We start from the raw sequence: 13,476 nt of genomic DNA, 5'->3' as shown, positions 1-13,476 counted from the left end.
GGAGTTTCGTCTTCCTCGTCATTGAAAGAAAGTAGAATGAACTGGTAGCCAGATTCGTACGCTCGAACTATATTGTAAAACTTGAAATTGAACGATGCCATGGTCGTATGTGGGAGCGTCGTTGTGACTGGGGTCAGGTGGGATAGAGAATGTTGACGTGGAATAATTGCGTATGAAACACATCTGATTTGTGGGATATCTTTAAAACAAGGTACAACTACAGTGCGCCAATAAACACCATGTGTCCTGTTCATAACCATAATGCGACTACTCTGGACGCATGTGGGATTGTGTTGCCCTCGGGCAGTGTCATAATTACACCACTTCGCCGTAGAGTGGCACGGGCGAGATCGACATGACACTCGTCGAGCCGCAAAAGCGCTTTCTGCCATCGTTCTTTTGCACGGGCACGCGCTTCGACTCTCGACGAGCATACATGACCGGGTGCTGCACTTGCTTGGTCGAATAATCGTGCGAGAGCATGTTCGAGGCATAAGTTGCCGCCTCCGGCGACGAGACGATAGTGTCATCAAGATCCATCTCATCCTCGAAAGACTCTTCGAGGAGATATCGAACTTCTTCTTGAAGTTCCGACCGACGGTTGCCGTGTGCACGACCACGCTTTCGGCTTTTCTCACTGGATGAGGTTGCCGATGCTGCCACCGGCATGTTCTTCGATGCTCGACTGTGCCGCGACACCTTCTCGCTGACGGGGAAGTCTGCCATGACTGGGCTAGAGACCATCTCCACATCATCGTCGATAACGATGGGCTTCGTGCAGATTCCTTCCTTCTCTTCCTTGACCAGCCTAAGTGGCGGCAGTCTGACGTTGCGACAAGTCGCCTGGCGAGCCAAACAGGCTCGCTGTGGCGCCAGCGACGCAGTTGTCGAGACAGTGGAGATGGAAGAGATGGACGACGAGCGCGATGATCGCGAGCGATCTGTCATCATCGATTCTGGCGAGGAACCATACGATGTCATGCTCATGATCGAAGGTCGTCGTGACAATGCACGAGCTTCGTGATGGGCCGGATAGGCATCGATAGAGCATCTGCTCAATTGACTCTTCTGAGCCGTAGCCATTGCAGAGCACATGGATGGCCGTCGGGAGCCGCATACACTCGCTGCAGGAGTGTTTGAGGCGACGGTCGACGGTGTCATGTTCGGCGTGGGTAGAGGACCCATGCGAGCGAGGGCTGGCGTTGGTGGATGGATGTCAGGTCTCGGCTCCAAGAACCGTGGCAGGATCGTGGAGGGCGTAGGTGTGCTCTCGTGTGAGGCCGAGTCGATATGTGCATGACCTAGATACTTGGTCGGGGTCGGGGTTGTTGAAGACGACAAGTCACACAGTTCAGCTCGCGGTGCAAGTGCTGGGCATGCGGGTCTGCTGGTTGTGAAGGTGTCCAGCTCGGGTGTGAGAATGGGTACAATCTGCTTCCAAGTATTGACAGTCGCACCGCCGCCGGGCGAGGATGGCGTTGGGGAGAACCTGAGTACAAGCTCCTGCCATTTCTCGAAGGTTGCCTGCGAGATATGGAGCTTCCAGTTGATCTTGCTCAGGTACATTCGCTCGTTCATGTTGATTTCGCATACTTTCAAGCCTGACATTTTGCTCCATGCTTTCGCAGAGTAGTTGCGATCCTGTAAGTACTTGGACGCAAGTATGAGTGCAGCCAGGAACATGCGTCGGCCGCACATCAGGGATCTGTCGGCGGGGCAGTCCACGGTTTGCTCCAGGGTAAAGTCCGTCTTGGGCACGTGGGGCCTGATTAGTATGAGATAGTAGAGCGCGACCTGCAATGTGGAGTAGCTGGTGCGCGAGCGCTTCAATGTCTCTTCAATGTAGGTGCGAAGCGGCAACACGCCACGTCCGCCGCCTTCACTTCTGCAAGGTACGACTGATAACGGCCAAATGACTTCGACCATTTGTGTGGCAGAGTCTTTGCAACGAACAATCTTAGCGACCATCTTGGTACTAGAACATGGATGCATAATGCTTACCGACAAGGTTGTCAACGAAGTGGTTCTTCCGTTCTCGTTGACGGATAAGTAGCGGCGGCTTTTGGCTCCTCGTGAGTGAGCCTCTTCGTGGATGCACAGTGTACGATGCTGGCACAGATGTTACATCCGCATACGATGGGAATGGTGCGCATACTTTCGTGCCTCCAACGGGAAGCGACGAATGCTCTGGCAGCTTGTTGTTCTGCACCTGATACTGCAGCTGCGCGGCTGCGCAGATCCTGTCCTGTTCACGCGCATCCTCCTGGCTACTTCGAAAGTCGTCCGATATTGAAGTCGCTATAGAGCTCTGTGCAGAGAGGGTGTCTGAAAAGACAGAAGCCTGCGATGAAGGTGCTGTCGAGGCGACTGAGGCCTCATACGGTTCGTAGTTCCCGTAAGAGGACGCATGATCGTCCGAGCTGTGTTCGCTGGCCTCCAAGGTCATTCTGTGTAAGATGTTGTGATCGATATGTCCGATAGAAAATGATGGCTCGTGATAGCAACCCAGTACGCCTTCCGATGCTGAAAGACGGCAAATGTTACAACGACCACACCGACATGTAACAGTCGACGGGATAGAGGTGTGAGTCGTCGAGGTGTTGCCGATGCAACGTTCCACCTCAGCAACAGTACCGATGCTCTTTCAGTACTCTACGCAACAGGCCCAGTATTCCAATAGTCTAATCTTGCTCTTCCGTTTTGTTCGATTGCGTTCTGATGGTGCTCTTCAGAGTTGAGAGGTCCGATGAAGCTGAATTGCAGGTCGAGTTGTATCTACAACTCTGAGCTCTGCACTGGTGAACCGGTAGACTTGTTGGACTTGGAAATGACTGGGCCGCTGGTAGAGAAGTGTTGGTAAATCATAGAGAGGACCATTCTGACTGTTCCGGGATCGATTCGAGTAGAGAGGCTAGTGAAAGCTGCTACGTCGTGTCGTTCCGAAAGGTTGAGTGGAGTGAAGTCGAGTCACTGTAGTCGCGCGGTGAGTCGCAAGGTGTGTTGTCGGTTACAGTAAAGGTGGTGGTATGAGTAAGGTCGTGATCAGGCTCGCTCAGGATAGTATCGCGAAGGTCCAGTAAGCGCTGCTGAAGGCGTCAAAGTAAGTCCGGCGAAGCAGTCCGTCCTCGCAGGCGAAAGGAGTGCGTGGTTGGGGTGAAGATATGAGTCGGGCTCAAGGCAAGAAACAAGCGCGGTGGCGATGAGTCTTGCAAGTGGTGGCGATATGGTGACTAACAAAGACAAGGCAGAAGCGCAAAGGCCCAGCGAGATGCGGGAGCAGGTTGGTGTTCGGCAGGCTCTCACAAGCATCCACGTCGAGTGATGCGATACAAGGAGAATCTGACCTAACACCTCTGTGGTGGGGGGGGTGTTGCGCATGCCATGTTTGCGGTGTGTAATAAAAGGAATCTTGTGCAGCTCACGTCGAAGAGGTGTGCTTTGATGGGGGAGGCGACCGTCTGTTACTCACGCTCCAGCACAGTCATAGGTCGTCGCCAGCCCCATGCGCTTAGACTCGCCACCTGCCGAACTGCACCCTCTCGTTCCGATCACTTGAGCCGACACGAGCACATCGTCACTACAGCATCCCAGCCACGAGCTAACGCTTAGAGTGGTACCGGAAGCGGGCAAGCGGGAAAGCATGTTGTCAAACTGCTACTACTGGTCAGACGTTTGCGGGAGCGCCACGATTATTTCATCACTCCTCCAGGCTCCATGTCGTTTACCTTGCGGACTTGAAGCCAGAGGTCAGCAATCCTCTCGTGTCACATGTTTCGATATGCCTGAGGCTTCCTCTCAGATTCTACAACCGGCGTTTCACAGTCATGTGCCACGGCAAGCAAGATTTGCGAGAGCCTGGGCTCAGGACCACAGCCACAGGTCGCAGTCAGTCACCAGATGCGGCCGGGGCCACACTTGCACAGTCCGACCAGCTCCGAAACGAATGCTGAGGCTGTGAACACATCACGGCAGTGAGACGGCGAGCTCGTGCGCGAAATTGCGGGACCTGCCAACGGTACACCGCAGCGCAAGTGCTTCCAGGCAGTATAGTAGAGCCTCATCACACGCCAAGTAGAAACTTCCCCTGAGATAGGATGGTAGCCGCCTGCTGCCTGTCGCGATGATCCCTCGTTGCAGTCAGCATCAATTCATGGTTTCTGGCCGACGTTGGCCGTGATCCAGCCTCGGTTTCGCTGGACTCGCTGCTGCCTGGCAAACGACCAGAAGTCGATCGTCGTTGCTTCCCTACGACGTAGACGAGACTGCCGTCGGCGACGAGGAGCGAAACGAGTGTAGCAGGTACATGTAGTGGCAGGCTTCCTCGCAGACAATCGACGACCGAAATGGTTGAGGTTGCCAGTAGTATCTTTCGCATACCGACCCTGAAAGAGAAGGAAAGATGGCCGATCACGTGCGCATCGCGGGGTACTCACGCGTGGCTGCTAAACAAAGATGCATGTGCTAGGATGGGCGAGTGCAATACGTCAAAGCGATAGCGAGAGCTGCTCACAGAAGGTGAGAAGGCCGTCAGCAGTGTGCTCTCGTGTCCGTAGTCCCATCGCGATACTCTTCATGCTTCGGAGGCTCTAACGCTGTAGACGACGAAGATGCTTCAGTTCAAGCTGCCGTCGCTGCCATCGTTCGGCAACCTCTTCCGGAGCGGCGTCCACATCCCCAAGCCTGAGATACACGACGTCGAAGAGCGTCCCGAGAAACGAGCTCGTACGCTGAAGCACCTGCTCAAAGCGAACCACATTAACCACAGCATCATCTACAACAAACTGCGTTTCCACAATCACACGCCACACCTCCTCGGCTCGGCGTACATCCTGGGAGCAGATGCAGACCAGCTCAATCACATTTACGAGGTGGAAGGCAAGAACTTAGAGCCGTGGCACGATAGTCCCGGCGAGATCGCGAAGCACGATTGGAGGGACTACTTGGGAAAGAGAGAGTGCGTGGTACATACGAGCTGAGATGTTGAGCTAGATCGCTTACCTTGCGTTGGCAGATATCAGCGAGCCTTCATCGACTTCTTCGAGGACCAGCTTGTGCAGCATGGCTATGACTGGCGAGCGCTGCTCGATGAATTTCTCCTGTCGGGTCAGGAACCGTTGGTCAACAACTTGATCTCTGGCCTAGCACACCCTTTGATCCACCTCGGATACGGCTACGAGCTTTCATCGCGGACCGTTGTAATCGAGGCTCTTGGTCTTGCTGCATGCTTCTACAACGACTGGCATGTGTTGTTGGATGATCCAAAGTACACTAAGCCTGCGAAGCAGCCGTCAGACTCACTCTTCAGCATTCTTGGAAGAGTAGCGGACGACAACAGATTCGACAACCTCTCGGATCACTTGGGAAGCGATAACATTGACAAAATCCTTGGCAACGAGGAGCTAGCTGCGGCGGCATTGGATTACTGGAATTCATGGGACCTCAAGAAACCCACCGAGCAGTTCGCCGAGTCCCAAAAGCTTGCGGTCGCGTTGTTGGTTGCGGCGCAGTCGTCCTCGGACAAGCGTTATGACTTCTTTGCCGTTCATCTACTGACAAGCTCGCATGCTGTGCGCACACTAATACCATTACTGCCAAACAAGTACCACCTTCCGCTGGTGCGACAGTGGTGGCTCTTCACGCTTCTGGTCTACATCGCTCAGCTTCGGCCGAAGATCGACATCGACAAGATCAAGCTGGTGGATCTCGACGGACGAGACTGGAAGTATGTCAGCGAGAAAGCCCTAAAGGGCAGCTATCACACAGATGCGCACTACGTGAAGTCACTACGGTGCATGCACGAAGCGAGCAAAACATGGGGAGACGCAAACCAGTTCTATCTCAAGGCTGCCGTGAAGTTGGCAGAAGAGTTCGACGGTTGGGGTACGTATTCATTGCGAAAGGCATTGTCTTTTTGAGGCATGTCTGCACCTACTCTCTGCTCAGTGATCTGCTGTCAAGACACTACTGTTGCGAAGCTCGAGCAAAGCTAACGTTTTGAAGGGGGCTTTGGACCTGTCGAGATGGAGGAAGAAGCCGACGCGAGGGAGATCACGGCTAATAACGAAAGGCGTTCCATGTCAGGTCACCAACCCGATGACTAAGTGTGCATCTTTCTGCGGGTCTGTATGAGTATCATGTATTCAAGAGTTGTGGTTCCTGTATTCACACAAGGTTCATGGCTTGTCGGCCGAGAAGCACATGCTGTTTGCTCCAAGTAGGTGAGTCCGGTCTATTGTCGTAGGTGCGAAAAGTGCTTGCTATTGTGTAGGCCAATTCAATAGTACTATTCATCCTGTTGTTTCTATGCATGAATGAGGTGCGTGCGGCTGTACAATAGTACTTGACAATTGCTCGTTTAACAATAGCAGACTGGCAAGCACTACATATAATCGCCGCGCCGTGAGAAGAAGTTCAATCTACCATCCAGCACCACGCTACCTTTCCACAGCACAGCAGAGGATGGCCGACTCTCACAAGCCTCGTACCCCAAAGCAGAACATCCAGCTCTCGACGCCTGAGGCTCCCCAGCACCACAACACCTCCCTCCCAAAGCTCTACCAGCTCGCATATGCAGACCTCATCCAAACCTCCGCGAGCATCGGAAAAGAGATAGAAGACCACACCGATCTAAAGGGAAGCCCTCAGCACCAGCACATGTTCCACGACGAGAGAGTACTAACATCATACCATAGAGCCTAGTCAGCTCCTCCGAGCCAGACTTGCCTCCATTCAACTGCACCTACCTCGGACCGCCAATCGGCTACTCAGCCAAAATCATCCACCACCACTCGCCACTTGGCGTGATCACCACCAGCGTGTATGGCAGTCTGATGGCACCACGCCCTCGCCAGTTCACACAGTGTGAGGATCGTCTGTGCCTGATCTGCCACCCAGTGTCGGTACGTTTGCTCGAAGGTGTAACACATTTTCAATCCGTGGTCTAACGCAACCTTACTAGTTCAACGGCCATCCACTGTCTGGGAGTACCACCCCGACACCACCACAGTCGTCTCAGCCACGCGAGTTTGCCAGTCCGCGCAGCTCGCCGACTCTCAATATGCAGAAGATCCTGCGCGAGCTCGAAATGAGTCTCGATTGAGACGACGTGCTCTTGTACGCAGCAGATTACTCTCGGCAATCATGGTAGTATGCGGCCATTCTACAGCATCATGCGTCGCATCGCGCCATGCTTGCAGCACTGCTCGTTTCCCTTGTGGGCCGTGCCATAGGCAAGGCAGCCATAGAAGAGCAGACATTGGATAGCACTCGAGTTACAAACGAGACTTGCATTGAAGTACTTTAGACACATGCGATCTTGGCATAGAACCAGACTGATCAACAAACGAGTCAAAAATGAGGTGAATGACTTGATTGTTTGTACCCTGCTAGCTCGTGACTTGCCTTGCAAGTGAATACACAGCATCTGACTTGCCTTGGTTGCCCAACTTGTGACGTGCCAAGACCTATATCGTCGTCGTTGCTGGTGTTGCTGTCGGAGGTGTTGTTGCCGGAGTTCTCACCCTATCGAACAGCTCTTTCTTAATCGTTATCACCCCTTGCTTGCACCAGCTTTTCAAGGTCATTAGGTTGCTGATAGTGCTTGCTGCTATGTGCCTTCGCTTCGGTGTAAGAATATCACCTGCTTGACTAAACTGTCGCTCCGGCTCATCACTCATTGTAGGGCAGCAGTAGATATCGAGCGCTATTCGTGCTAGATTAGGCCATTGCGGTAGCTTATCAACCCAATACTTGATAGGTGAATCAGTAATAGCAAGCTCAGCTTTAGGGCACCGCGGTAGGCGTATGTACTGCTCCATCTCATCGAGGCCTCGTTAAGCGCAATCTTCGTCGCTCTCGTAATCTTCGACGAAGCCCTTATCGACGGCAAGGTGTAAGGACTGTTGCGGCTGCTTCTTCTTGATCGTGACTAGCTTGTAGGTTAGCTAGAGCTTCGTTACCTCTTTCTTACGGCCTACAATCTACGTATTAGTAGGACCGAAGCGGCCATCGCTTTCGTTATGCTCAAGCCAACGCTACTTCATTCTTAGGTGTAATACGACTGCTGCCACGTACATAGGCGTGTCGTCTAATCGCATGAAGTATTCACTCATCTTCTACTAAGCAAGGTTGATCGCTATAGAGAAGTGACCCTCTGCGGTTAAGGGTAGCTCGAGCTCCTCATCCGACACTCGTTCAAGTGTTGTATTAGCCGTTATTCGAGACCGCGGTAGTGCACGCCGTAGTGGCTAAAGTGGATACCTCTCTCGCTACTCTTCGAAGTGTTGTATTACGCTAGCGAAAGTAGGCAGTACCTACTAGATTGTACCGAAGTTGCCGCCGGCATCACCTTATAGAGTCATCGTTGCGTCCTTTAACGGCCGAAGGATCTCGATATATCGCTCAATAACAGTCCAATCGTTAGCGGTGAGGGCATCGCGTACGATCGAAGGAGGTTTGCGACTAGGCTCTATACCGCGCTCTATATAGCGGCGTAGGTAGTTATGCTAGCTGTCGACTTCTCGGCGTATGAACTCGTCGATAGCTAGTATTAGGTACGCGGCTCTCTCGGCACTATCGACATAGCTGTTCTAATCGTGTCTCGATAGCGTAGATAATACCGTATATATCTTAAGCGCTGTCCGGCTTCGTTAGAGCAATAAGGTCAAGTTGTAGTTGATCTAATAGCTCTAGGCGCTAAGGTGACGAGTCAATAAAATATAGCACGTAGTAAAGCTTACCGATAGGCCCTCGCTTTCGCTATAGCAGTAGATTGGCCTCTTTAACCGATTTAATAGCGACAAGCTCGTCTTCGAAGCCCTACGTGATATCGCCTACGTGCTTGCCGAAGAGCGTAGCTTATGTAGTAAGGTTGAAGGTATAACCAGTATAGCGAAGCTAGCACTACTTCTTATCGAGTCCGTACTCGGTAGACATAAAGCCTATTGCCTTCGGGTTGTTGCTAGCGTTGTTAGTAATGAAGTAACCGATCTTATACTCTACGCCGTAGTAGACAAGCGTGTTGCTAATAGTCTCGGAGATGTTGTATCTAGAATAACGACCTCGCTATCGTAGCAATACGAGTAGCATCTTCGTAGCTTTACCGTCCTTGTTAATAAAGTAAGCAACGAGCCTAAGTAGTGCGAGCTTATTCTTCGAAGTCTACAAGTCGAAGCTGTAGCTGATCTTGCTCAATAATAAGGCCAATTCTTCCGTGATATAGCCTAGTGTCTTATCGTAGATTCTGTCGATTATTGAGCCGGTAGTGACTTAACACGGTAGATAGGACTCATAGCGCTCTTAAAGGTAGACAAGTAGTCGTCTGAAGCGTACTGTCTGGACCTTACGATAGGGGATATTGTCTTCAATAATCCAGCTATAAAGCAGTGCGAGAAACTCGTCCTTATCGAATTCGATAGCACGCTCGTTATTAACCTGCTACCTACTGTAATATTGATCTAAGCCCTTCCTCTTCTTCTCTTTCGGTTGAATGACACCGTTACTATCGATGTGGTGCTTCGTCTTTATATAGTTCGAAGCACTAGTCGTAGAGACGTTAGTCTTATAGATGCCCTTCTCTTTTCTACTAGCGCTATAGCATAGCTTACAGAGCCAGCATTCGAGCCCATCTTTGTCCTTAATAGGCTAGCCGTGGTTCTAAATGAATGATGAGTGGTTGCGGTCTTGTGAGGTACGGCAATAGGACTTCAGTCGCGTCTAATCTAGCTGGTCAAGCAAGTCGTGCTTTCTCTTCCCTAGCACCTTGGATATGTCGGCTTTGTTGCTCACGGCGTCGATCTCGATAGTCGGCGCGAACAGATCTTCAGTATCTAGTGCGGTTGAAAGCACACTGCCAGTTTCAACTTGCTGCGAGTCCATGTTGTGGTGTAGTGAGGTCGTGAAGTTTATGCTTGGAGGTTGAGATAGACGCGTCGGAATTGAGAAGCCGGGAAAACTGAAGCGGGAAAGCATGTGACCGTCGGTACGTGATCCGATTGGCTTGGAGATAGGTCCGCACTTCCTAGAATTCCACCTTCTTAGATCGACATGACCTTGAATATCATTAACAACACCTTGTAAAACGACACAGACATGCTCACAAGGCTTGCAACCGAAGGAGAAAACACCGCTTGATTGTTTGAAAATACCGACTAAGCTATAGGCTTCCAACTTGCTTGCTTGTGACAAGGCTTGATTGCAAACCTTGGAGAATGACTTGCTTGTTGATCAGACTGCATAGAACGTGGTTTACACATTACCATTCTACGCTATTTGTTAGTCTATACGATATCGATCATAAGATACAGTGATCTTCAACCATGTGGCATTCCACTCATCTCGCCCTCACACAGTAATCAATACTCTCCTATCTAGCATGCAGTGACGTAAAGCCCCAAGCTCGATGGGTTCCAGTCCTCGAAGAACTCAAGCGTCAAACCATTCTCTGAGCTGAGCTTGTAAGTCTCCGTTGTGCCAGCAGCACATGGACCAGAGGCAACGACATAGCTGTTACCAGGCTGGATAGCAATACAGTCCAAAGTGCTGTTGACGGCAGGGCAAGTGTTGTAAGTAGTTTGCTCCGTAGCAACGTCGCTAAGCTCAGCGACGACGAGGTCACCAGAACCGGAGAAGGTGTAAGCAGAAGTCTCGAGGTCCTTTTGTTCTGGGAAGAGGAAGACGACGCTGCATGTCTTGCCATCGTATGAGTCTGGGATGTCGAAGTTGAAGAGGGTGTCGCAGTCAGCGTTGACGGATGCGTTCAGCTTGGAGCCGTAGGCGGTGTCTGGATACTCTTTGGCAATCCACTCGATCAGGTGAGGGGTCTGATATGCACCAGAAAGCTCGGTCTGGCAAGCGGTGGCGGAGGTGGAGCTCGCTGGCTGAGTTGATGAAGCAGCGGATGTGGTGGCAGCAGATGTGACTCCAGTCGATGGCGAGCCGTACCCTGGCACAGATGCCGCTGGCGTGGTAGCCGAAGAGACTGGTCCAGCTGGCGTGCTGCTTGATGAGGCTACACCAGAGGTGGCGGACTCGGAACAAGAAGTGCTTGCAGAGTAGCCGGTTTCAACGCTAGCGCTTGGGGTCTCGTGACCCGCTGGCTTGGTGCCTGAAGGTACGACAGTGGTATCACCGCCGACTGGCACGCTGCTTGTAGCCACTGGTGCTGATGTGGACTCGGTAGCGTAAGCGGTTGTGGGCTTGTTGACAGAGGTCAGCGTAGACCAGGTTGAGTAGACTGTAATCTTAGTCGAGCCGCTTGATACCTGGGTCTCGGTAACTGGGCAGTACGTGGTTGAGTATGTTGTCTCCAAAGTCACTGTGTTGTCAGATGGGACAGTCTCGCTCGACACGGGGTATGTCTGGATCGTTGCCGGGCCGCTGCTGGTGCTGATAACGGGTGTAGTAGCGACTGGTGTGCTTTCTGACTTCGAATTCTGGACTGGCGATGTCTTGATCGAGCTAGGTGCGGAAGGTGCGGTGCTCGAAGTACCAGCTGGGTAAGATGGGGCCACTGGTGTTGTGCTCACCGCCTGCGAGGAGCTGCCAGCCGGGTATGAGGGAAACGGAACGACAGGTACGATGCTCTCAGCGGGCGTGGTCTCAGCGGGCGTGGTCTCGCAGCACGAAGTGGTCTCTTTGACGATAGTCGTCAACAACCTCGGGGTGAAGCTGTTGATGTGGTGCTTGTTCTTGGAGGTAGAAGATGACACAGGGGTGGTCTCGACCACAGGCACGTATGGTGTGACCACAGTGCTTGAGGCGATCGTGCTCTCGACTGGCGCACTTTCGACCGGGGTGCTCACAACCGGCGTTGATGCAGAAGACTCGTAGCCAGGTACGACCGGAGTGGACACCGAGCTGTAGACTGAGCTGTAGACTGAGCCGTAGACCGAGCTGTGAACCGAGCTATAGACTGGAGCAGTCTCGACTGAAGAAGGTACCGGTACCGAGCTGTAGGCTGGTACAATAGGAGTTGAGGCTGAGCTGTACACTGGAGCAGTCTCGACGGACGAAGAGGGAGACTCAGAGCTGTAAGCCGGAACCACAGGCTGTGAGCTAGCACCATACGAGGGAATCGTCTCCGCCGTGGTGACCTCGGTCGTCGCACTGTTGATGGGCGCAGTCTCAGTGTTGTACGAAGGCACAGTCTCAACAGTCGTGGCCTCTGTGGCAGCGCTGTATACCGGGGCAGTAGACTCGGATGCGGAGCTATAAGCTGGCACTGTGGAGCCAGATCCAGGTGCGGTTTGGGATCCATAGCCTGGAACAACAGGTGTTGAGACAGCGCTGTAGACCGGAGCGGTACCTTGCGATGCAGTGCCGTAGCCAGGAACGCTCTGCGAACCGTATGGGTATGAAGCAGTGCCGTGCGAGCTGTAGGCGGCCGGGGTGTTCTGGCTTTGAGTGGCGACGTAGCCAGTGGCGCTGCCTCCAACAGGACCAACAGGAGTGCTGGCGTAAACGGATGCTGAGCCTGAAGGTGCTGACTGGCCTCCCGATGTTCCACCACATGTGCTGTTGGCGTTGGTGTTGAGCTTGACAGCCTTGCATTTGTCTTGACCGTTCAACCGTTGGGTGTAAAGATTGTATTCCGTATCGGTTGCGGGACATGCGTAGAATTGATCGTTGCCCTGAAAAAGGAGAGAGCCGTTGTTTGCGACGCTCCAGCCTGTGGAAGCCGAAAGTGGTGCGGATTCTGGGTGCTCATCGCATTGGAATTGGTGAGTCGCATCGTTGTCGAGGGTCACCAGGCAGGTCTTGCCAGTGTCGTCCAGCATGACGCCGTTGTTCAGGCAGTATGTCGCGGCTGGATAGCTGCCGTTGATGCGGTTCTGCCCGTCCGACAGATGTCCCATCACTCCAGAGACGCCGCCTGTAGCAGTGATCTGAAAGCAGCATTGGTCCCGACGAAGGACGGCAGCCGAAGCAGCAGCAGCAAATGCCGCTGCATGGAATACGGCTTTCATGGCAAGAAAAGGAAACAAGATATTAAATCAAATGAGCGAGGGACTAAGTAAAACGAGAGGTGGTGAAGAGGGAGAAAGTTGCGACAGTCCCAAGTGAGCAGGCAAGAACTGATATATCCCCGGCAAGGTCGAAGAAGACGGAGCCTTCTTGGACACGACCACAATGACAATCATTCGTCCGGTCCACTCAGCAGGAATAGCCTTGTTTAGCAGGAGAGGTGAGCAATCTCGACCCACACGAGAAGTGCGAGGCCATGGGAGCATACGTGCGCTCTTTCTCTGCCTATAGGCGTCTTGCGGAAGGAGTTCGCGAGTCCGGGCGCGGTAGGTGGACACCTCAAGTGCACGAGTGTGTTGCAAGGTTGTCAAAGGACGATCGTCAGGTACCGTGCGGGTTGGCCCAGTGTTACGCAGTGTGAGACGCACGATCATCGGATCGCTTCGCGCCGTCAAGACGTCGATACGGGTGCTTGGTCGGAACAAGCATTCCTCTCACATGGCAGAAGTACAG

General features: G+C 52.7%; 4 protein-coding genes across 4 annotated transcripts; 2 read left to right on the top strand and 2 right to left on the bottom strand.

The window, feature by feature from the left end:
* Positions 1-315: 315 nt before the first annotated feature.
* Positions 316-2,446, bottom strand: CLAFUR5_00744 (G1/S-specific cyclin pas1; the record flags this gene model as incomplete). The annotated part of the gene is made up of 2 exons (XM_047899892.1): positions 316-1,940; positions 2,002-2,446. The coding sequence occupies 2 exons, from the start codon at positions 2,444-2,446 to the stop codon at positions 316-318; spliced, it is 2,070 nt and encodes a 689-aa protein (XP_047756052.1).
* Positions 2,447-4,607: 2,161 nt separating this feature from the next.
* CLAFUR5_00743 (Questin oxidase) lies at positions 4,608-6,101 on the top strand (the record flags this gene model as incomplete). The annotated part of the gene is made up of 3 exons (XM_047899891.1): positions 4,608-4,954; positions 5,012-5,880; positions 6,001-6,101. 3 exons carry the CDS (start codon positions 4,608-4,610, stop codon positions 6,099-6,101), a joined length of 1,317 nt encoding a protein of 438 aa, XP_047756049.1.
* Positions 6,102-6,459: 358 nt separating this feature from the next.
* On the top strand, positions 6,460-7,099 carry CLAFUR5_00742 (uncharacterized protein; the record flags this gene model as incomplete). The annotated part of the gene is made up of 3 exons (XM_047899890.1): positions 6,460-6,672; positions 6,693-6,899; positions 6,959-7,099. 3 exons carry the CDS (start codon positions 6,460-6,462, stop codon positions 7,097-7,099), a joined length of 561 nt encoding a protein of 186 aa, XP_047756050.1.
* A 3,268-nt stretch (positions 7,100-10,367) lies between these two features.
* CLAFUR5_00741 (uncharacterized protein) lies at positions 10,368-12,965 on the bottom strand (the record flags this gene model as incomplete). The annotated part of the gene is made up of 1 exon (XM_047899889.1): positions 10,368-12,965. One exon carries the CDS (start codon positions 12,963-12,965, stop codon positions 10,368-10,370), a length of 2,598 nt encoding a protein of 865 aa, XP_047756047.1.
* Between the last annotated feature and the right edge of the window lie 511 nt (positions 12,966-13,476).

Source organism: Fulvia fulva, chromosome 1 (genome assembly GCF_020509005.1).
Source record: "Fulvia fulva chromosome 1, complete sequence".
NCBI lineage: Eukaryota > Fungi > Ascomycota > Dothideomycetes > Mycosphaerellales > Mycosphaerellaceae > Fulvia > Fulvia fulva.
Note: the sequence above shows the minus strand (reverse complement) of the source record. Positions and strands in the feature narration are given on the sequence as shown.